General features: G+C 35.5%; 5 protein-coding genes across 6 annotated transcripts; 2 read left to right on the forward strand and 3 right to left on the reverse strand.

The window, feature by feature from the left end:
- Positions 1-81: 81 nt before the first annotated feature.
- Positions 82-1,069, reverse strand: LOC128869656 (uncharacterized). Its single transcript, XM_054112228.1, has 2 exons — positions 422-1,069; positions 82-360 (listed from the first exon to the last, which is right to left on the reverse strand). Exons 1-2 carry the CDS (start codon positions 1,067-1,069, stop codon positions 211-213), a joined length of 798 nt encoding a protein of 265 aa, XP_053968203.1. The 3' UTR covers positions 82-210.
- Positions 1,070-4,030: 2,961 nt separating this feature from the next.
- LOC128869658 (uncharacterized) lies at positions 4,031-22,261 on the forward strand. Of its 2 annotated transcripts, XM_054112231.1 has the most exons (3): positions 4,031-4,115; positions 11,844-11,954; positions 21,131-22,261. In XM_054112231.1, the coding sequence occupies exons 2-3, from the start codon at positions 11,886-11,888 to the stop codon at positions 21,806-21,808; spliced, it is 747 nt and encodes a 248-aa protein (XP_053968206.1). In that variant the 5' UTR covers positions 4,031-4,115; positions 11,844-11,885; the 3' UTR covers positions 21,809-22,261. The 2 variants fall into 2 exon arrangements, with proteins under 2 accessions (XP_053968206.1, XP_053968207.1); XM_054112232.1 differs by lacking the exon at positions 4,031-4,115 and having other exon boundaries at positions 11,869-11,954.
- LOC128869842 (uncharacterized) lies at positions 6,073-7,740 on the forward strand. The gene has a single exon (XM_054112443.1). The coding sequence runs from the start codon at positions 6,073-6,075 to the stop codon at positions 7,738-7,740; it is 1,668 nt and encodes a 555-aa protein (XP_053968418.1).
- Positions 7,922-8,909, reverse strand: LOC128869655 (uncharacterized). Its single transcript, XM_054112227.1, has 2 exons — positions 8,262-8,909; positions 7,922-8,200 (listed from the first exon to the last, which is right to left on the reverse strand). Exons 1-2 carry the CDS (start codon positions 8,907-8,909, stop codon positions 8,051-8,053), a joined length of 798 nt encoding a protein of 265 aa, XP_053968202.1. The 3' UTR covers positions 7,922-8,050.
- Positions 15,761-16,748, reverse strand: LOC128869657 (uncharacterized). Its single transcript, XM_054112230.1, has 2 exons — positions 16,101-16,748; positions 15,761-16,039 (listed from the first exon to the last, which is right to left on the reverse strand). Exons 1-2 carry the CDS (start codon positions 16,746-16,748, stop codon positions 15,890-15,892), a joined length of 798 nt encoding a protein of 265 aa, XP_053968205.1. The 3' UTR covers positions 15,761-15,889.
- Positions 22,262-22,397: the final 136 nt, after the last annotated feature.

Raw genomic sequence — 22,397 nt, forward strand, 5'->3', positions numbered from 1 at the left:
ATTTTGAACAATATAAATAATTATAAGCTAATAAACTTTTCTAATTAAAAATTTCTTTCTAAGAATACGTTTGCTCGCGTGTCTAAATAGAATAGCGTTATTTTATTTAAAATTTCGATATAATATTCAATCAAACATAACGAGTTATATTTTTATTTAAAAATAACAACCGAGCAACATTATCAGGTGATAATGAATTGCGCTTTTCAGTCACAATGTCTCCAGCAGTAGAAAACAGCCTCTCACTCTCAACAGACGTAGATGGAATTGGCAAATAACGTCGAGCCAGCATTGATAAGAGAGGATATTTAACTGATTCTTTTTTCCACCAATGAATAGGATCATCCGAAGGATCAATATCTGCTGAATACAAATATTGAATAAGTTCTTGATCAATGTCTTTCTCAAGGCGCAAGGTTACTGTTTCTTCTCTATTAGCTCGTCGCTGTTTCATGAAGTCCCAAAACTTGGTGGGTTTGATTACAGGAGGTTCAGCAACAGTTTCATGTTCGTTTTCAAAAACATTGTTCGAATATTTATAGGCAATAATCTCTTCTTTTATATCTTTCTTTATGTCATCTTTCACCTTATCATCGGTTAAAAAGTAATCCTGATAACGAGGATCGAGAAATGTACATTTACGATACAACTTATCTTCCTTAATCTCACAAAACCTAATTTTTAAATTCCGGATTATATTTTTTGAAAAGTTATAACCCATAGGCATCTGAGACTCGTTATCAATCGTTGGAAGTCCCATCTGAACATCATCACTATTATCATCGTCATCACTATCTTCGCTATCAATATTATTCAGACCAACGCTTGTCTCGTCATCGAAAGCAAGATTTTCGAAAGCTTCCTCCACCCCTCGAAGTATTGGCTCAATCATGGAGATCGTAGGGTATTTTGACCCACAAGCAATTTTAGTGGCCTCGTTCAATGGTTCTAAGACCTTGATAATATCACTAAGTTTCTTCCAGTCGGTGCCAGACAATCCAGTTACACTAGTAGTTCGCGAAAGCACATCTGACAATGGTTGCTGTAATCTCTTCATGCGCTCGAGCATGTCATACTCCGAGTTCCAGCGAGTTGGTACTGATTGAATTAATTTTAAGGAAGATCGATGACTAGACGCTTTTTGAGCATTTTCAAAGTCTCGCCGAGCCGGGTCAGTGTGGTGGAAGTGTGTGGCTATAGGTCGTGCCTAAAAATAAATAGAATTGTGTTAAAAAATTTATTATTTTGAATAATTTGATTGAAATAGATTAAAAAATACAAAAAATTGAGCTTCATAATTATTTCTAAGTTTAAAACCATTCTAATTGAAAATTAAATGTACAAATTCCAATAAAAACAACTATAGAGCTTTAAAAAAGCAATAGTACGAGAATCTTTACTTTTTTCAATAAATTAATGATTCCTTTGGTGTATTTTTGGCAATCTTTTATAACCAACTGGAGTGTGTGTGCAAAGCAATAGATGTGATTCCAACCACCTTGACGGATAGCATTGCAGATATTAGCACCATTGTCAGTGGTAAAATAAATGGGAACATTAGGAACATCTAATAAATTCCATTCCAATAACATTTTTTCAAGTTTCATTTTGATATAACTCCCAGTGTGACGATCTTCAAGTTGGGTTAGGCCAATCATAATATTTTTCAGTTCAAAATTACTTGTCATATAATGTACAGTTAATGATAAGTAATGATGTCCAGTTCTCGACTTCCAGCCATCAGTAGTGAAAGATAAACTCATTAAGCATGATGCTATATCGTTTTACAATTCGTCCATTACTTTTTGTTTTATTTCTTCATATAATTTGGGACAGAGACTGCGCGAGCAAGTAGTACGTGATGGCGGATCATACGTAGTATCGAGTCTTTTTAATAATCTTCGAAAACCTTTATCTTCAACACTTGAGAAAGGTTTCATATCGATTGCGATCATCTCGATACACAGTTGATCTATCTCGGCTTTAGTTGGTGGCCCGAGTTTCTGGCGTTTTAGCGACTCTTCATTATTTTTATTTTCATCCGCGGCCATACGCTTTTTTCCGATTTCAACACAATGCTGATATGAAATAGGATGTTTCGACATTAAATGCTTTAACATAGGTGATGTAGTAGCTATAAAAAACATAATAATTAACATATATTTTAATATATATCCCTGATTTAAAAACCGAATTAAAAACAATGGAAACAGAATTAAAAAATGAATTCTGTTTCCATTGTTTTTAATTTGGTTCTTAAATCCGGGATATATATATATATATATATATATATATATCGGAAAATAATTGAAAATAATAAATAATTAACATCATACATGTCGGTAATTTTAATACTTTCGAACAAGTATTACATATTGCTTTCCGGTATCCTTCAGTACACAGTCTAAAAAAATTCCAAGCAGGACTTCGATGTGTTGAAGTCACAACCTCATTTGCATCTTCGACATCAGTTTCTAATTCTTCTTCTACAGTCATATTTTCATCTCCAGAATTTTGAGAAGACATTTTATTTAATTAAAGAAAAATTTTCAACGCTTGACGTTCGAATATTTAAAACGAGAATGACAGATGTGCGATAGATAAGTGTGATTTAGTAACTATTGGCGCTAGTGTCTCGATCTCAGTTACAAAATCAAAATTAAAATTGAGTTGAAGAAAATGGAAAGTGGTTAAGAATGCTGTAAAATTTGTTTTTTAATATGATGTATAACATCTTAAAAATTTCATCATAAATATCGAAAGTAATAATCTATTTAATATTTTTATTGAGTTTTGTGTCAATTATAATAATTAGTTATATACAATATTATTTGTAAGTTTTATTGATGAGAAGTATTCAAATATTAACTTAAACCTATCACATTATTTATTTCATAAATATTTTTCCAACTTCAATACATAACCTTCAATTTTCTTATTTGTTCTAGACGTACATCTTAATCTGTAAATTAATAATAGATTTTATTAATGTTTAAGATAAATTCATAGCAAATTATTTACGGTTGAATTTACATTTATACATTGCTTTAATTGATAATTAAAAAGATTTAAATATACTTAACTTGTTTATTTGGGACAGGAAGTAGATATGGAATAGATATGTATGATATTAATAAATATTTTTCATTTTTACTTTTTTGAAAATAGTTTGTTTCATTTTGAATTTTTTATACACCGAGAAGATTTGAAAGAACAACGATATGTTTGCTCTTTATCAACAAATATATTTTCACACATATTCACTAAAGTAATACATGATCAGTAGCTGTGGATACTATTCACAGACTTGATAATTCTAGTCCTTGGAGTCCGGGACAAAGTTAGGACTCCAAGTATAGTTGCCATCAACCACCAAATAGTTCCTTGATAGTGGCTGTAGATACACTTGTCATGTAAAATAATATATTACTATATGTTTGGAAAAGCCAATTGCATTCGGCATTTTTTTGATATGAAATTAATGGTATTTTATTCATGAACTTTAGTATTATTTTTTCCTTTCCTAAGCAGATATATGTAGCTTCCAAGTATAAACTTGAATGTACACTCATTAAAATTAGAAAACAGGTTTAAGAACAATACTGTAGTGGAGAATTGTAATATGCATAAGAGATTAGTGATTAACCATTCATCTAAGATAGAAATCATTTCATGTGTCGATCGATACGTACGATTAGAAGAATCGATATCATTTAAAAACCTATATCAAGTTATTTAAAACTACTAATTCTATAAAAATAATGATATCCTAACGGAAGATTAAACAATGAACTTTAAGCCATGTTAATTTTGCTTTTATTAGACCTGAAATCTTCAGAAAAATCGTTTAAAAAAATAAAAAAAAGCATGCACTCAGTTAAATATTCGAATTATCTGAATTATTTAAACTATTCGAAAAAAAAAAGTAAAAATTGTTTGAAAGTGCAATAAAATAATTATACACATTTAATATAAATAAAATAAAATATTTATATTCACCAGTTCACCAACTGTTCACTACCACAATATCCACCGTTACATAGGACATGACCTGCAACTGTGTGGCCTGCCAAAGGGAAGTTGAAGCTGGAAACAAACCAGTCCACGATAAACAGGTATTGAGTGCGAAAAATTGAAGCTAGAAATTGGCTTTGTGATTGACCGAGATTATTACAGTTGCTAATAATCGTCTCACAGTACAAGGGCTTCAATTGGCATCTCGTGTATCCATTTCTTATATGCAAATAAACTTATATACTTATATATATACATATCTATATACATATACATATACTGCCTATGAAGTGAAGGATACAGTGGGACCCGAGGTAGAGGAACTTATTTGTCGCCAAATAATTTGCGAGTACTATTTTTCGGTTTATTTTCGGGATTTTTTCAAAAAATCAAACGAAATTGCGGTTTCTTAATCAGCCGCAATATTTTCAAAAAAAAATTTTTTTTTTTTTTTCGACAATACAAATTTTGTTTGAGCAAATTTTGAGTTCGCTGCTTATTTTCGTTGGTTCTGGTCAAGTTTCAGCTATTATATACCTATTTCAGTATTTATCGCTTTCGTTTTCGTTTTCGTGCTGACAAACTTCCAGAACCGTTTTCATTTTACAAAAGCCACATGCTAAAGCAGCGAACTTTAATCTCAAAACATGAGTAAACCAAAGTCGGCTATTTCAAGTCTCTCTCCAAGTAAGGAGATGATTGAGTTAAAGTCTTTAAAGCGCCAGAGAACCAGCATAGTGCGCATAAAAACGGGTATCCTTGAAAAGACCATGTCGCTAGATCCAATCGAATTAGAGTGCCGACTCGACATATTGAACTCCCACAGCGAAAAACTCATGAAATGTCAGTCGAAAATTGAAACATCTTTTACTGCACCTCAAAGCTCGCGACTACCAAAAATGTCGTTACCTACGTTCAAAGGAGAATATTCCGAGTTTCAAAACTTTATGAGTCTGTTTGAGAGTTTCGTGCACAATGATCCCACAATCCCGGATATTGAAAAATTTAATCATTGAGTATCATGTCTATCCGGTGAAGCCTTAGGCACAGTGAAGTCCTTCCAAATGTCGGAAGAAAATTATCCAAAGGCGTTGGCAAGTTTGAGAAAGGTGTATGACAATAAATGCCTGATATTCTTTAATACAGTGTCTAAACTTTTTGAATTGTCAAAAATCCAAAGGCCTTCTGCGTCGTCTTTGCGATCAATGATTGATACAGTGTCTGCAGTATATGACTCCCTCTTATCGCTGAGTGGCGATAAACTTATTTCAAATGCGAAGTTGGTTCACATAGTCATGTCGAAGGTTGATCCCACTACTCGGTCAAAGTGGGAGGACAACTTGACTAAAGCTGCCGCTTTGGGCTGAGTGTGAAGCTATGCTAAACAAGAGATACCAGCATTTATCAGCTGAAGAAGCTTCCTCATCCCAACAAAGGCCAAATAATGAAGATACGCGGCAGAAAACAAAAAATCAACAACTGCGACACTCAAAGACAACATTTATCGCGACGAATTCCAAACTGCCGACTTGCCTTCACTGTGGTTCTAAGGATCATTATTTGACAGCTTGTCCAAAATTCCAAGCGCTTACTGCACTTAAAAGATTTGAATTAGCAAAATCTATTTCCCTGTGCATAAATTGCTTGCGCAAGGAACATACGGTCTCAAAGTGCAAAGCAGATCGCTGTGGTGTATGCAACCGTTCGCATCACACCATGTTGCACCAATATCCGATCTCCTTTGAGACCGAGCCGCAACCTTCGACGTTACAGGCCATGCATATTAGCAGCCTGTCTGACCGAGTCATGTTAGCTACAGCCGTTGTTAATGTAAAGGCCAGCTCCGGTGTTTACGTGTAAGCGCGAGCTCTACTTGACTCCGGTTCTAAAGTCAACTTTATAACCGAAGAGCTTATGCAGAAATTGCGAATCCGAAAAGAAAAATTCGCTCTAAATATAGTTGGAATTGGCAATCCAAATAAAAGGGTCCAAGGTAAACTAAAAACCTATATAAAATCGAGGATCAACAATTTTGAGTTTTCGGCGGACTTTTGGGTAATGCGTTCGATATCAGTCAATCATCCAGATCGGACTGTAAACACAAATGGCTGGAAAATCCCACATAATATTGAACTAGCTGACCCAAGTTTCTACAAGTGTCAGAAAATAGACATACTTTTAGGAGCTGAAATATTCTTTGATCTGTTATCGGTGGGTCAGATCAGAACCAGCCCAAGGCAGCCAACGCTGCAAAAAACTGTGTTAGGCTGGATAATTTCAGGCAAGTATGCCGCAAATAATAGCTCCAGTGCCCAAGTAAGTAGCACGTTATGTCAATTTGAAGAAAGCGTTGCTAGCATTGATACTACAATCCGAAAATTCTGGGAATTGGAAGAAATACCTGCACAAGTAAATTTCACACGACTGACTCCAGAGCAGGCAAAATGTGAGGAATTTTTTTCGAAAACCCCACAGGTTTTACCATGTGGAAGGCTTCAAGTCAGACTGCCTTTCAAAACCGACCGTAAATTACTCGGACATTCGTATGAAACCGCAGCTCGGCGGTTTCAGGCGCTGGAGAGAAGGACGCTGAAAGATCCAGTACTTCGTAAAATGTACCTGGACTTCATGCAAGAGTATCTCGAATTGGGGCATATGAGTCCACCAAATAATCGACCCTCGAGTGAGCCGCACTATTTCATTCCGCACCAGTGTGTGTTAAGACCGCAGAGCACAACTACCAAGTTGCGCGTAGTTTTTGATGCTTCGAGTCGCACATCAACACAAGTCGCGTTGAATGAAACCTTGATGGTCGGACCGATCGTTCAAGAGGAGCTTTTTTCGACCCTCCTTCGCTTCCGATTGCACAAATATGCCATGACTGCCGACATCACGAAGATGTATCGTCAAATATTGGTGCACGAAGACGACAGGAACTTCCAGCTCATAGTGTGGAGACAGGATCCATCGGAGCATTTGCAAATTTTTCGATTAAACACCGTAACATACGGCACAGCGCCTGCACCATTTCTCGCCACACGGTGTCTGCAAACGCTAAGCGACAAAAATAAAGCCAAATATCCACTCGGTTCCAAAGTCATTCGGAATGACTTTTACGTCGACGACCTATTAACAGGATCCCACAGTATAGAAAGCCTCACCCAGATACAACAGGAAGTAAATACAATTTTAGAATCGGCAGGCCTGAAATTAGCAAAGTGGTTTTCCAATCATACAAGCTCATCGAATAGTGAGAGTCTCCAAAAATTATTGCAGCTCAGCGATACCGACTCCACCAAAACGCTGGGAATCCACTGGCAGCCGAAAGATGACATTTTTCGCTTCATTCTGGAAGATAATTTTAGCGAGCTGCGAGCAACTAAACGTAATATTTTATCAGTTTCCGCTCGCCTCTTTGACCCTCTTGGTTTATTAGCCCCGCTAGTTACCAAAGCTAAAATCTTATTACAAGAGCTTTGGATTCAAAAGCTAGACTGGGATGAGTCGATTCCATTGCGGCTTGACACTAGCTGGCAAAACTTTAAAGCCAATTTGTTGCAGCTTCCATCAATTAGCATTCCTCGGTATGTAAATACAGTAGGGGTGTGCGAATCCCATTCGATTCGATATTCGAGTCGAATATCGAATAGTTCGAAATATTCGGAATTTCCGAATAGTTTGAAATATTCGAATAATTCGAGCGATTTGAATTATCCGAAGAAATAAAATCCTAAACAGGTTATTCTATTATAGTAATTCTACATAATAAAAATAAAATAAATTTTCTATCATTTAATTATCGTTGAATATAACATTTATCAATAACATTTTGAACAATATAAATAATTATAAGCTAATAAACTTTTCTAATTAAAAATTTCTTTCTAAGAATACGTTTGCTCGCGTGTCTAAATAGAATAGCGTTATTTTATTTAAAATTTCGATATAATATTCAATCAAACATAACGAGTTATATTTTTATTTAAAAATAACAACCGAGCAACATTATCAGGTGATAATGAATTGCGCTTTTCAGTCACAATGTCTCCAGCAGTAGAAAACAGCCTCTCACTCTCAACAGACGTAGATGGAATTGGCAAATAACGTCGAGCCAGCATTGATAAGAGAGGATATTTAACTGATTCTTTTTTCCACCAATGAATAGGATCATCCGAAGGATCAATATCTGCTGAATACAAATATTGAATAAGTTCTTGATCAATGTCTTTCTCAAGGCGCAAGGTTACTGTTTCTTCTCTATTAGCTCGTCGCTGTTTCATGAAGTCCCAAAACTTGGTGGGTTTGATTACAGGAGGTTCAGCAACAGTTTCATGTTCGTTTTCAAAAACATTGTTCGAATATTTATAGGCAATAATCTCTTCTTTTATATCTTTCTTTATGTCATCTTTCACCTTATCATCGGTTAAAAAGTAATCCTGATAACGAGGATCGAGAAATGTACATTTACGATACAACTTATCTTCCTTAATCTCACAAAACCTAATTTTTAAATTCCGGATTATATTTTTTGAAAAGTTATAACCCATAGGCATCTGAGACTCGTTATCAATCGTTGGAAGTCCCATCTGAACATCATCACTATTATCATCGTCATCACTATCTTCGCTATCAATATTATTCAGACCAACGCTTGTCTCGTCATCGAAAGCAAGATTTTCGAAAGCTTCCTCCACCCCTCGAAGTATTGGCTCAATCATGGAGATCGTAGGGTATTTTGACCCACAAGCAATTTTAGTGGCCTCGTTCAATGGTTCTAAGACCTTGATAATATCACTAAGTTTCTTCCAGTCGGTGCCAGACAATCCAGTTACACTAGTAGTTCGCGAAAGCACATCTGACAATGGTTGCTGTAATCTCTTCATGCGCTCGAGCATGTCATACTCCGAGTTCCAGCGAGTTGGTACTGATTGAATTAATTTTAAGGAAGATCGATGACTAGACGCTTTTTGAGCATTTTCAAAGTCTCGCCGAGCCGGGTCAGTGTGGTGGAAGTGTGTGGCTATAGGTCGTGCCTAAAAATAAATAGAATTGTGTTAAAAAATTTATTATTTTGAATAATTTGATTGAAATAGATTAAAAAATACAAAAAATTGAGCTTCATAATTATTTCTAAGTTTAAAACCATTCTAATTGAAAATTAAATGTACAAATTCCAATAAAAACAACTATAGAGCTTTAAAAAAGCAATAGTACGAGAATCTTTACTTTTTTCAATAAATTAATGATTCCTTTGGTGTATTTTTGGCAATCTTTTATAACCAACTGGAGTGTGTGTGCAAAGCAATAGATGTGATTCCAACCACCTTGACGGATAGCATTGCAGATATTAGCACCATTGTCAGTGGTAAAATAAATGGGAACATTAGGAACATCTAATAAATTCCATTCCAATAACATTTTTTCAAGTTTCATTTTGATATAACTCCCAGTGTGACGATCTTCAAGTTGGGTTAGGCCAATCATAATATTTTTCAGTTCAAAATTACTTGTCATATAATGTACAGTTAATGATAAGTAATGATGTCCAGTTCTCGACTTCCAGCCATCAGTAGTGAAAGATAAACTCATTAAGCATGATGCTATATCGTTTTACAATTCGTCCATTACTTTTTGTTTTATTTCTTCATATAATTTGGGACAGAGACTGCGCGAGCAAGTAGTACGTGATGGCGGATCATACGTAGTATCGAGTCTTTTTAATAATCTTCGAAAACCTTTATCTTCAACACTTGAGAAAGGTTTCATATCGATTGCGATCATCTCGATACACAGTTGATCTATCTCGGCTTTAGTTGGTGGCCCGAGTTTCTGGCGTTTTAGCGACTCTTCATTATTTTTATTTTCATCCGCGGCCATACGCTTTTTTCCGATTTCAACACAATGCTGATATGAAATAGGATGTTTCGACATTAAATGCTTTAACATAGGTGATGTAGTAGCTATAAAAAACATAATAATTAACATATATTTTAATATATATCCCTGATTTAAAAACCGAATTAAAAACAATGGAAACAGAATTAAAAAATGAATTCTGTTTCCATTGTTTTTAATTTGGTTCTTAAATCCGGGATATATATATATATATATATATATATATATCGGAAAATAATTGAAAATAATAAATAATTAACATCATACATGTCGGTAATTTTAATACTTTCGAACAAGTATTACATATTGCTTTCCGGTATCCTTCAGTACACAGTCTAAAAAAATTCCAAGCAGGACTTCGATGTGTTGAAGTCACAACCTCATTTGCATCTTCGACATCAGTTTCTAATTCTTCTTCTACAGTCATATTTTCATCTCCAGAATTTTGAGAAGACATTTTATTTAATTAAAGAAAAATTTTCAACGCTTGACGTTCGAATATTTAAAACGAGAATGACAGATGTGCGATAGATAAGTGTGATTTAGTAACTATTGGCGCTAGTGTCTCGATCTCAGTTACAAAATCAAAATTAAAATTGAGTTGAAGAAAATGGAAAGTGGTTAAGAATGCTGTAAAATTTGTTTTTTAATATGATGTATAACATCTTAAAAATTTCATCATAAATATCGAAAGTAATAATCTATTTAATATTTTTATTGAGTTTTGTGTCAATTATAATAATTAGTTATATACAATATTATTTGTAAGTTTTATTGATGAAAAGTATTCAAATATTAACTTAAACCTATCACATTATTTATTTCATAAATATTTTTCCAACTTCAATACATAACCTTCAATTTTCTTATTTGTTCTAGACGTACATCTTAATCTGTAAATTAATAATAGATTTTATTAATGTTTAAGATAAATTCATAGCAAATTATTTACGGTTGAATTTACATTTATACATTGCTTTAATTGATAATTAAAAAGATTTAAATATACTTAACTTGTTTATTTGGGACAGGAAGTAGATATGGAATAGATATGTATGATATTAATAAATATTTTTTATTTTTACTTTTTTGAAAATAGTTTGTTTCATTTTGAATTTTTTATACACCGAGAAGATTTGAAAGAACAACGATATGTTTGCTCTTTATCAACAAATATATTTTCACACATATTCACTAAAGTAATACATGATCAGTAGCTGTGGATACTATTCACAGACTTGATAATTCTAGTCCTTGGAGTCCGGGACAAAGTTAGGACTCCAAGTATAGTTGCCATCAACCACCAAATAGTTCCTTGATAGTGGCTGTAGATACACTTGTCATGTAAAATAATATATTACTATATGTTTGGAAAAGCCAATTGCATTCGGCATTTTTTTGATATGAAATTAATGGTATTTTATTCATGAACTTTAGTATTATTTTTTCCTTTCCTAAGCAGATATATGTAGCTTCCAAGTATAAACTTGAATGTACACTCATTAAAATTAGAAAACAGGTTTAAGAACAATACTGTTGTGGAGAATTGTAATATGCATAAGAGATTAGTGATTAACCATTCATCTAAGATAGAAATCATTTCATGTGTCGATCGATACGTACGATTAGAAGAATCGATATCATTTAAAAACCTATATCAAGTTATTTAAAACTACTAATTCTATAAAAATAATGATATCCTAACGGAAGATTAAACAATGAACTTTAAGCCATGTTAATTTTGCTTTTATTAGACCTGAAATCTTCAGAAAAATCGTTTAAAAAAATAAAAAAAAAGCATGCACTCAGTTAAATATTCGAATTATCTGAATTATTTAAACTATTCGAAAAAAAAAAGTAAAAATTGTTTGAAAGTGCAATAAAATAATTATACACATTTAATATAAATAAAATAAAATATTTATATTCACCAGTTCACCAACTGTTCACTACCAATATCCACCGTTACATAGGACATGACCTGCAACTGTGTGGCCTGCCAAAGGGAAGTTGAAGCTGGAAACAAACCAGTCCACGATAAACAGGTATTGAGTGCGAAAAATTGAAGCTAGAAATTGGCTTTGTGATTGACCGAGATTATTACAGTTGCTAATAATCGTCTCACAGTACAAGGGCTTCAATTGGCATCTCGTGTATCCATTTCTTATATGCAAATAAACTTATATACTTATATATATACATATCTATATACATATACATATACTGCCTATGAAGTGAAGGATACAGTGGGACCCGAGGTAGAGGAACTTATTTGTCGCCAAATAATTTGCGAGTACTATTTTTCGGTTTATTTTCGGGATTTTTTCAAGAAATCAAACGAAATTGCGGTTTCTTAATCAGCCGCAATATTTTCAAAAAAAAATTTTTTTTTTTTTTTCGACAATACAAATTTTGTTTGAGCAAATTTTGAGTTCGCTGCTTATTTTCGTTGGTTCTGGTCAAGTTTCAGCTATTATATACCTATTTCAGTATTTATCGCTTTCGTTTTCGTTTTCGTGCTGACAAACTTCCAGAACCGTTTTCATTTTACAAAAGCCACATGCTAAAGCAGCGAACTTTAATCTCAAAACATGAGTAAACCAAAGTCGGCTATTTCAAGTCTCTCTCCAAGTAAGGAGATGATTGAGTTAAAGTCTTTAAAGCGCCAGAGAACCAGCATAGTGCGCATAAAAACGGGTATCCTTGAAAAGACCATGTCGCTAGATCCAATCGAATTAGAGTGCCGACTCGACATATTGAACTCCCACAGCGAAAAACTCATGAAATGTCAGTCGAAAATTGAAACATCTTTTACTGCACCTCAAAGCTCGCGACTACCAAAAATGTCGTTACCTACGTTCAAAGGAGAATATTCCGAGTTTCAAAACTTTATGAGTCTGTTTGAGAGTTTCGTGCACAATGATCCCACAATCCCGGATATTGAAAAATTTAATCATTGAGTATCATGTCTATCCGGTGAAGCCTTAGGCACAGTGAAGTCCTTCCAAATGTCGGAAGAAAATTATCCAAAGGCGTTGGCAAGTTTGAGAAAGGTGTATGACAATAAATGCCTGATATTCTTTAATACAGTGTCTAAACTTTTTGAATTGTCAAAAATCCAAAGGCCTTCTGCGTCGTCTTTGCGATCAATGATTGATACAGTGTCTGCAGTATATGACTCCCTCTTATCGCTGAGTGGCGATAAACTTATTTCAAATGCGAAGTTGGTTCACATAGTCATGTCGAAGGTTGATCCCACTACTCGGTCAAAGTGGGAGGACAACTTGACTAAAGCTGCCGCTTTGGGCTGAGTGTGAAGCTATGCTAAACAAGAGATACCAGCATTTATCAGCTGAAGAAGCTTCCTCATCCCAACAAAGGCCAAATAATGAAGATACGCGTCAGAAAACAAAAAATCAACAACTGCGACACTCAAAGACAACATATATCGCGACGAATTCCAAACTGCCGACTTGCCTTCACTGTGGTTCTAAGGATCATTATTTGACAGCTTGTCCAAAATTCCAAGCGCTTACTGCACTTAAAAGATTTGAATTAGCAAAATCTATTTCCCTGTGCATAAATTGCTTGCGCAAGGAACATACGGTCTCAAAGTGCAAAGCAGATCGCTGTGGTGTATGCAACCGTTCGCATCACACCATGTTGCACCAATATCCGATCTCCTTTGAGACCGAGCCGCAACCTTCGACGTTACAGGCCATGCATATTAGCAGCCTGTCTGACCGAGTCATGTTAGCTACAGCCGTTGTTAATGTAAAGGCCAGCTCCGGTGTTTACGTGTAAGCGCGAGCTCTACTTGACTCCGGTTCTAAAGTCAACTTTATAACCGAAGAGCTTATGCAGAAATTGCGAATCCGAAAAGAAAAATTCGCTCTAAATATAGTTGGAATTGGCAATCCAAATAAAAGGGTCCAAGGTAAACTAAAAACCTATATAAAATCGAGGATCAACAATTTTGAGTTTTCGGCGGACTTTTGGGTAATGCGTTCGATATCAGTCAATCATCCAGATCGGACTGTAAACACAAATGGCTGGAAAATCCCACATAATATTGAACTAGCTGACCCAAGTTTCTACAAGTGTCAGAAAATAGACATACTTTTAGGAGCTGAAATATTCTTTGATCTGTTATCGGTGGGTCAGATCAGAACCAGCCCAAGGCAGCCAACGCTGCAAAAAACTGTGTTAGGCTGGATAATTTCAGGCAAGTATGCCGCAAATAATAGCTCCAGTGCCCAAGTAAGTAGCACGTTATGTCAATTTGAAGAAAGCGTTGCTAGCATTGATACTACAATCCGAAAATTCTGGGAATTGGAAGAAATACCTGCACAAGTAAATTTCACACGACTGACTCCAGAGCAGGCAAAATGTGAGGAATTTTTTTCGAAAACCCCACAGGTTTTACCATGTGGAAGGCTTCAAGTCAGACTGCCTTTCAAAACCGACCGTAAATTACTCGGACATTCGTATGAAACCGCAGCTCGGCGGTTTCAGGCGCTGGAGAGAAGGACGCTGAAAGATCCAGTACTTCGTAAAATGTACCTGGACTTCATGCAAGAGTATCTCGAATTGGGGCATATGAGTCCACCAAATAATCGACCCTCGAGTGAGCCGCACTATTTCATTCCGCACCAGTGTGTGTTAAGACCGCAGAGCACAACTACCAAGTTGCGCGTAGTTTTTGATGCTTCGAGTCGCACATCAACACAAGTCGCGTTGAATGAAACCTTGATGGTCGGACCGATCGTTCAAGAGGAGCTTTTTTCGACCCTCCTTCGCTTCCGATTGCACAAATATGCCATGACTGCCGACATCACGAAGATGTATCGTCAAATATTGGTGCACGAAGACGACAGGAACTTCCAGCTCATAGTGTGGAGACAGGATCCATCGGAGCATTTGCAAATTTTTCGATTAAACACCGTAACATACGGCACAGCGCCTGCACCATTTCTCGCCACACGGTGTCTGCAAACGCTAAGCGACAAAAATAAAGCCAAATATCCACTCGGTTCCAAAGTCATTCGGAATGACTTTTACGTCGACGACCTATTAACAGGATCCCACAGTATAGAAAGCCTCACCCAGATACAACAGGAAGTAAATACAATTTTAGAATCGGCAGGCCTGAAATTAGCAAAGTGGTTTTCCAATCATACAAGCTCATCGAATAGTGAGAGTCTCCAAAAATTATTGCAGTTCAGCGATACCGACTCCACCAAAACGCTGGGAATCCACTGGCAGCCGAAAGATGACATTTTTCGCTTCATTCTGGAAGATAATTTTAGCGAGCTGCGAGCAACTAAACGTAATATTTTATCAGTTTCCGCTCGCCTCTTTGACCCTCTTGGTTTATTAGCCCCGCTAGTTACCAAAGCTAAAATCTTATTACAAGAGCTTTGGATTCAAAAGCTAGACTGGGATGAGTCGATTCCATTGCGGCTTGACACTAGCTGGCAAAACTTTAAAGCCAATTTGTTGCAGCTTCCATCAATTAGCATTCCTCGGTATGTAAATACAGTAGGGGTGTGCGAATCCCATTCGATTCGATATTCGAGTCGAATATCGAATAGTTCGAAATATTCGGAATTTCCGAATAGTTTGAAATATTCGAATAATTCGAGCGATTTGAATTATCCGAAGAAATAAAATCCTAAACAGGTTATTCTATTATAGTAATTCTACATAATAAAAATAAAATAAATTTTCTATCATTTAATTATCGTTGAATATAACATTTATCAATAACATTTTGAACAATATAAATAATTATAAGCTAATAAACTTTTCTAATTAAAAATTTCTTTCTAAGAATACGTTTGCTCGCGTGTCTAAATAGAATAGCGTTATTTTATTTAAAATTTCGATATAATATTCAATCAAACATAACGAGTTATATTTTTATTTAAAAATAACAACCGAGCAACATTATCAGGTGATAATGAATTGCGCTTTTCAGTCACAATGTCTCCAGCAGTAGAAAACAGCCTCTCACTCTCAACAGACGTAGATGGAATTGGCAAATAACGTCGAGCCAGCATTGATAAGAGAGGATATTTAACTGATTCTTTTTTCCACCAATGAATAGGATCATCCGAAGGATCAATATCTGCTGAATACAAATATTGAATAAGTTCTTGATCAATGTCTTTCTCAAGGCGCAAGGTTACTGTTTCTTCTCTATTAGCTCGTCGCTGTTTCATGAAGTCCCAAAACTTGGTGGGTTTGATTACAGGAGGTTCAGCAACAGTTTCATGTTCGTTTTCAAAAACATTCTTCGAATATTTATAGGCAATAATCTCTTCTTTTATATCTTTCTTTATGTCATCTTTCACCTTATCATCGGTTAAAAAGTAATCCTGATAACGAGGATCGAGAAATGTACATTTACGATACAACTTATCTTCCTTAATCTCACAAAACCTAATTTTTAAATTCCGGATTATATTTTTTGAAAAGTTATAACCCATAGGCATCTGAGACTCGTTATCAATCGTTGGAAGTCCCATCTGAACATCATCACTATTATCATCGTCATCACTATCTTCGCTATCAATATTATTCAGACCAACGCTTGTCTCGTCATCGAAAGCAAGATTTTCGAAAGCTTCCTCCACCCCTCGAAGTATTGGCTCAATCATGGAGATCGTAGGGTATTTTGACCCACAAGCAATTTTAGTGGCCTCGTTCAATGGTTCTAAGACCTTGATAATATCACTAAGTTTCTTCCAGTCGGTGCCAGACAATCCAGTTACACTAGTAGTTCGCGAAAGCACATCTGACAATGGTTGCTGTAATCTCTTCATGCGCTCGAGCATGTCATACTCCGAGTTCCAGCGAGTTGGTACTGATTGAATTAATTTTAAGGAAGATCGATGACTAGACGCTTTTTGAGCATTTTCAAAGTCTCGCCGAGCCGGGTCAGTGTGGTGGAAGTGTGTGGCTATAGGTCGTGCCTAAAAATAAATAGAATTGTGTTAAAAAATTTATTATTTTGAATAATTTGATTGAAATAGATTAAAAAATACAAAAAATTGAGCTTCATAATTATTTCTAAGTTTAAAACCATTCTAATTGAAAATTAAATGTACAAATTCCAATAAAAACAACTATAGAGCTTTAAAAAAGCAATAGTACGAGAATCTTTACTTTTTTCAATAAATTAATGATTCCTTTGGTGTATTTTTGGCAATCTTTTATAACCAACTGGAGTGTGTGTGCAAAGCAATAGATGTGATTCCAACCACCTTGACGGATAGCATTGCAGATATTAGCACCATTGTCAGTGGTAAAATAAATGGGAACATTAGGAACATCTAATAAATTCCATTCCAATAACATTTTTTCAAGTTTCATTTTGATATAACTCCCAGTGTGACGATCTTCAAGTTGGGTTAGGCCAATCATAATATTTTTCAGTTCAAAATTACTTGTCATATAATGTACAGTTAATGATAAGTAATGATGTCCAGTTCTCGACTTCCAGCCATCAGTAGTGAAAGATAAACTCATTAAGCATGATGCTATATCGTTTTGCAATTCGTCCATTACTTTTTGTTTTATTTCTTCATATAATTTGGGACAGAGACTGCGCGAGCAAGTAGTACGTGATGGCGGATCATACGTAGTATCGAGTCTTTTTAATAATCTTCGAAAACCTTTATCTTCAACACTTGAGAAAGGTTTCATATCGATTGCGATCATCTCGATACACAGTTGATCTATCTCGGCTTTAGTTGGTGGCCCGAGTTTCTGGCGTTTTAGCGACTCTTCATTATTTTTATTTTCATCCGCGGCCATACGCTTTTTTCCGATTTCAACACAATGCTGATATGAAATAGGATGTTTCGACATTAAATGCTTTAACATAGGTGATGTAGTAGCTATAAAAAACATAATAATTAACATATATTTTAATATATATCCCTGATTTAAAAACCGAATTAAAAACAATGGAAACAGAATTAAAAAATGAATTCTGTTTCCATTGTTTTTAATTTGGTTCTTAAATCCGGGATATATATATATATATATATATATATATCGGAAAATAATTGAAAATAATAAATAATTAACATCATACATGTCGGTAATTTTAATACTTTCGAACAAGTATTACATATTGCTTTCCGGTATCCTTCAGTACACAGTCTAAAAAAATTCCAAGCAGGACTTCGATGTGTTGAAGTCACAACCTCATTTGCATCTTCGACATCAGTTTCTAATTCTTCTTCTACAGTCATATTTTCATCTCCAGAATTTTGAGAAGACATTTTATTTAATTAAAGAAAAATTTTCAACGCTTGACGTTCGAATATTTAAAACGAGAATGACAGATGTGCGATAGATAAGTGTGATTTAGTAACTATTGGCGCTAGTGTCTCGATCTCAGTTACAAAATCAAAATTAAAATTGAGTTGAAGAAAATGGAAAGTGGTTAAGAATGCTGTAAAATTTGTTTTTTAATATGATGTATAACATCTTAAAAATTTCATCATAAATATCGAAAGTAATAATCTATTTAATATTTTTATTGAGTTTTGTGTCAATTATAATAATTAGTTATATACAATATTATTTGTAAGTTTTATTGATGAGAAGTATTCAAATATTAACTTAAACCTATCACATTATTTATTTCATAAATATTTTTCCAACTTCAATACATAACCTTCAATTTTCTTATTTGTTCTAGACGTACATCTTAATCTGTAAATTAATAATAGATTTTATTAATGTTTAAGATAAATTCATAGCAAATTATTTACGGTTGAATTTACATTTATACATTGCTTTAATTGATAATTAAAAAGATTTAAATATACTTAACTTGTTTATTTGGGACAGGAAGTAGATATGGAATAGATATGTATGATATTAATAAATATTTTTCATTTTTACTTTTTTGAAAATAGTTTGTTTCATTTTGAATTTTTTATACACCGAGAAGATTTGAAAGAACAACGATATGTTTGCTCTTTATCAACAAATATATTTTCACACATATTCACTAAAGTAATACATGATCAGTAGCTGTGGATACTATTCACAGACTTGATAATTCTAGTCCTTGGAGTCCGGGACAAAGTTAGGACTCCAAGTATAGTTGCCATCAACCACCAAATAGTTCCTTGATAGTGGCTGTAGATACACTTGTCATGTAAAATAATACTATATGTTTGGAAAAGCCAATTGCATTCGGCATTTTTTTGATATGAAATTAATGGTATTTTATTCATGAACTTTAGTATTATTTTTTCCTTTCCTAAGCAGATATATGTAGCTTCCAAGTATAAACTTGAATGTACACTCATTAAAATTAGAAAACAGGTTTAAGAACAATACTGTAGTGGAGAATTGTAATATGCATAAGAGATTAGTGATTAACCATTCATCTAAGATAGAAATCATTTCATGTGTCGATCGATACGTACGATTAGAAGAATCGATATCATTTAAAAACCTATATCAAGTTATTTAAAACTACTAATTCTATAAAAATAATGATATCCTAACCGAAGATTAAACAATGAACTTTAAGCCATGTTAATTTTGCTTTTATTAGACCTGAAATCTTCAGAAAAATCGTTTAAAAAAATAAAAAAAAAGCATGCACTCAGTTAAATATTCGAATTATCTGAATTATTGAATTATTCGAATAGTTCGAACTATTTTAACCATTCGAATAATTCGAATAGTTCGAACTATTTTAACCATTCGAATAATTCGAATAGTTCGAACTATTCGAATAGTTCAAACCATTCGAATAGTTCGAACCATTCTAATATTTGAGTCGAATCTCGGATCGAATAATTCGGTTCGATTCGCTTCGAATAGTTCGAAATTTCGAATATTCGCACACCCCCAAAAAAACAGAGTCGAGTGCCAGCTGCCAAATTCATGGCTTTTCCGACGCTTCAATAAGAGCGTATGGCTGCTGCGTATATATACGCAGCCAATCCGCTAGTGGTACGAAATGCACGCTGCTTACTTCAAAGTCTAGAGTAGCTCCGCTGAAGACTAAATCTCTTCCGCGTTTAGAGCTCTCGGCAGCCCATCTTCTTGCCAAATTATGGTCAAGAATTTCACCAATGTTGAGTCGACCAATAGAACAAACAATTTTCTGGACAGACTCCGAAATAGTTCTGCACTGGATTAAAACGCATCCATCGTCGTTGCAAACTTTCGTCGCAAATAGAGTGTCCGAGATCAAAGAGTGGACCCAGAATGTGTCGTGGCGTCATGTGCCCACAAAACAAAATCCAGCGGATCAAGTGTCTCGGGGTTGTAACGTGGACGAATTGGGTAATTCCATATGGTTTAGTGGTCCACAGTTCCTCCTAGAAGACCCTGCTACATGGCCAAAAAATGTCAACTTCAGTCTCTCTCCAGAACAAGAAGCACTCGAGAAGAAGAAGAACGGAATTACGTTAACCGCAATCAATGCCACAACAAATCCACTTCTCGAAATAATTGACAGGTTCTCATCTCACAGAAAAGTGCTTCGGATTTTCGCTTATATACTCAGATGGCTTCGAAAAATACGAGAGCGAAAAGCAGAATCTGAAATAATACCCACGGCAAAGGAATTACAATTGAGTTTCCTTAAAATTGTCGAAATAATTCAACATTTTGAATTTAGCGATGAAATAAATAAATTATCGAAAAGTAACGTACTTCCCTCAAGTTTGTAGAGATTAACTCCATTTCTGCATGAACACTCGGAATCATCATTATCGTAGGTGGCCGTTTATTAAACGCGCCAATCCCCTATGATGCTAAGTTCCCTTTGCTATTACGCAAAGACTCGCACTTTGTGAAAGCTTACATCCGGTTCCTACATTTTCGTAATCACCATGCCGGCCAAAGGCATTGGTAGCGCTTCTGCGAGAAAAAATATGGCTGATAAATGCTCGAGAAGCCTGTAGTCGAACTGTAAGAGAATGCATTCACTGTTTTCGTTATAAGCCAAAATTACAAGGTCAGATCATGGGCAATCTACCCGCCGATTACGCGCCCAACGGCCCTTCACAATATGTGGGATAGATTACTGCGGGCCTATTCACATAACCTTAAAAATTCGCGGTCGCCTTCCCGTGAAAATGTATATTGCCATTTTCGTGTGTTTCGCTTCAAAGGCAGTTCATCTAGAACTTGTTACTGATTTAACTGCTGATAAATTTATTTTCGCTCTCAAAAGGTTCATTGGGCGCCGAGGGATGCAGCCAAAAATATACTGCGACAACGCGACGAACTTTGTGGGAGCAGAGAGGGAGCTGAGGGAGCTCCGGGAAGCCTTTCTGGCACAGAAAGAGGAGATTCTCCAATACGCCGCCGACGAAGGATTCATCTTCGCCTTTATACCTCCGAGGGTACCCCACTTCGGCGGCCTGTGGGAAGCAGCAGTGAAGTCGGCCAAACATCTGCTGGTGCGCGCCGTAGGCAACGCGCTGTTAACCGCCGAAGAAACCGCAACGCTTCTCGTCAAAGTAGAAGTGGTACTGAACTCCCGACCGCTCGCACCACTCAGCAACGACCCCAACGACGGCGAGGCGCTAACGCCGGCGCATCTAATAATCGGTTGCCCCTTGCGAGCTTTGCCACCGGAGAAGGTACCCGTCAACCTCAGCCGCTGCTTAGAGATATGGCAGCTTGTTTGCTCTCTCAAGCAACAATTTTGGCGCGCGTGGTCGAAGAGCAACCTTCTGGAGCTTCAGCAGCGCAACAAATGGGTGCACCCGCAGCCCAACGTCCAACTAGGCCAACTCGTCGTCGTCCACGAAGACAACGTACCACCGCAGCATTGGGTGCTCGGTCGAGTAACCGCAACCATTCCCGGAGCGGACGGCAAAATTCGGGTCGCAGACATTGCTACTAAGTCGGGTGAAGTACGACGCCCTATCCACAAACTCGCCGTGCTGCCGGTGGAAAACAAGAATTGAAGGCTATTGGATTCCTTCAAGGTGGCCGGTGTTAAGCCAGATTCTGGCAAAATATTCTAATAGAATAATGTAACGTAAATTAGAATAGAATAAATTAATTAATATTGAATTTAAATAATGAAAATGTATTAAAGCTTAATATTAAGTTATTTTATATTTTTTATTTATAAGTATATAGTACACTTTACTGTTTTTCGCTGTCGCTATTTCTTTACCTGTTTCTATTTACTTCCGAGCATTGACTCTATTCCTACAGCTATACTTTCCGTTCTTCCTATTTCTATTTACTTAACTGCATACTCTCTCTAACTCTCCACATACTGTTCTTCCATTTCCGCTATTTCTTGTATCTTAGTTTTAGGCCTAATATAAGGACAGTACATGGAAAATAAAGTCACTTTTTGAATTGTAATCGGACGAGTGCGGTGTTCCTTTTTAATTACGCGGAGCTACAGGCAATATTCATTTTAGTTCGCGCTTCCACCCTTATAAAGTTTTTTTTAAACAATTTAAATATCTTCACAA

Source organism: Anastrepha ludens, chromosome X, assembly GCF_028408465.1.
Source record: "Anastrepha ludens isolate Willacy chromosome X, idAnaLude1.1, whole genome shotgun sequence".
NCBI classification, from domain to species: domain Eukaryota; kingdom Metazoa; phylum Arthropoda; class Insecta; order Diptera; family Tephritidae; genus Anastrepha; species Anastrepha ludens.

Bases quoted from the DNA above. Each gene is read 5' to 3' on its own strand.
- LOC128869656 (XM_054112228.1), bottom strand. From the start codon at position 1,069: ATGCTCGAGCGCATGAAGAGATTACAGCAACCATTGTCAGATGTGCTT. The intron at 361-421 runs GTAACCTTGCGC...TGTATTCAGCAG, and splicing joins GAGCTAATAGAGAAGAAACA to ATATTGATCCTTCGGATGAT.
- LOC128869842 (XM_054112443.1), top strand. From the start codon at position 6,073: ATGCGTTCGATATCAGTCAATCATCCAGATCGGACTGTAAACACAAAT.
- LOC128869655 (XM_054112227.1), bottom strand. From the start codon at position 8,909: ATGCTCGAGCGCATGAAGAGATTACAGCAACCATTGTCAGATGTGCTT. The intron at 8,201-8,261 runs GTAACCTTGCGC...TGTATTCAGCAG, and splicing joins GAGCTAATAGAGAAGAAACA to ATATTGATCCTTCGGATGAT.
- LOC128869658 (XM_054112231.1), top strand. From the start codon at position 11,886: ATGACCTGCAACTGTGTGGCCTGCCAAAGGGAAGTTGAAGCTGGAAAC. The intron at 11,955-21,130 runs GTATTGAGTGCG...CGCTCTCAAAAG, and splicing joins AACCAGTCCACGATAAACAG to GTTCATTGGGCGCCGAGGGA.
- LOC128869657 (XM_054112230.1), bottom strand. From the start codon at position 16,748: ATGCTCGAGCGCATGAAGAGATTACAGCAACCATTGTCAGATGTGCTT. The intron at 16,040-16,100 runs GTAACCTTGCGC...TGTATTCAGCAG, and splicing joins GAGCTAATAGAGAAGAAACA to ATATTGATCCTTCGGATGAT.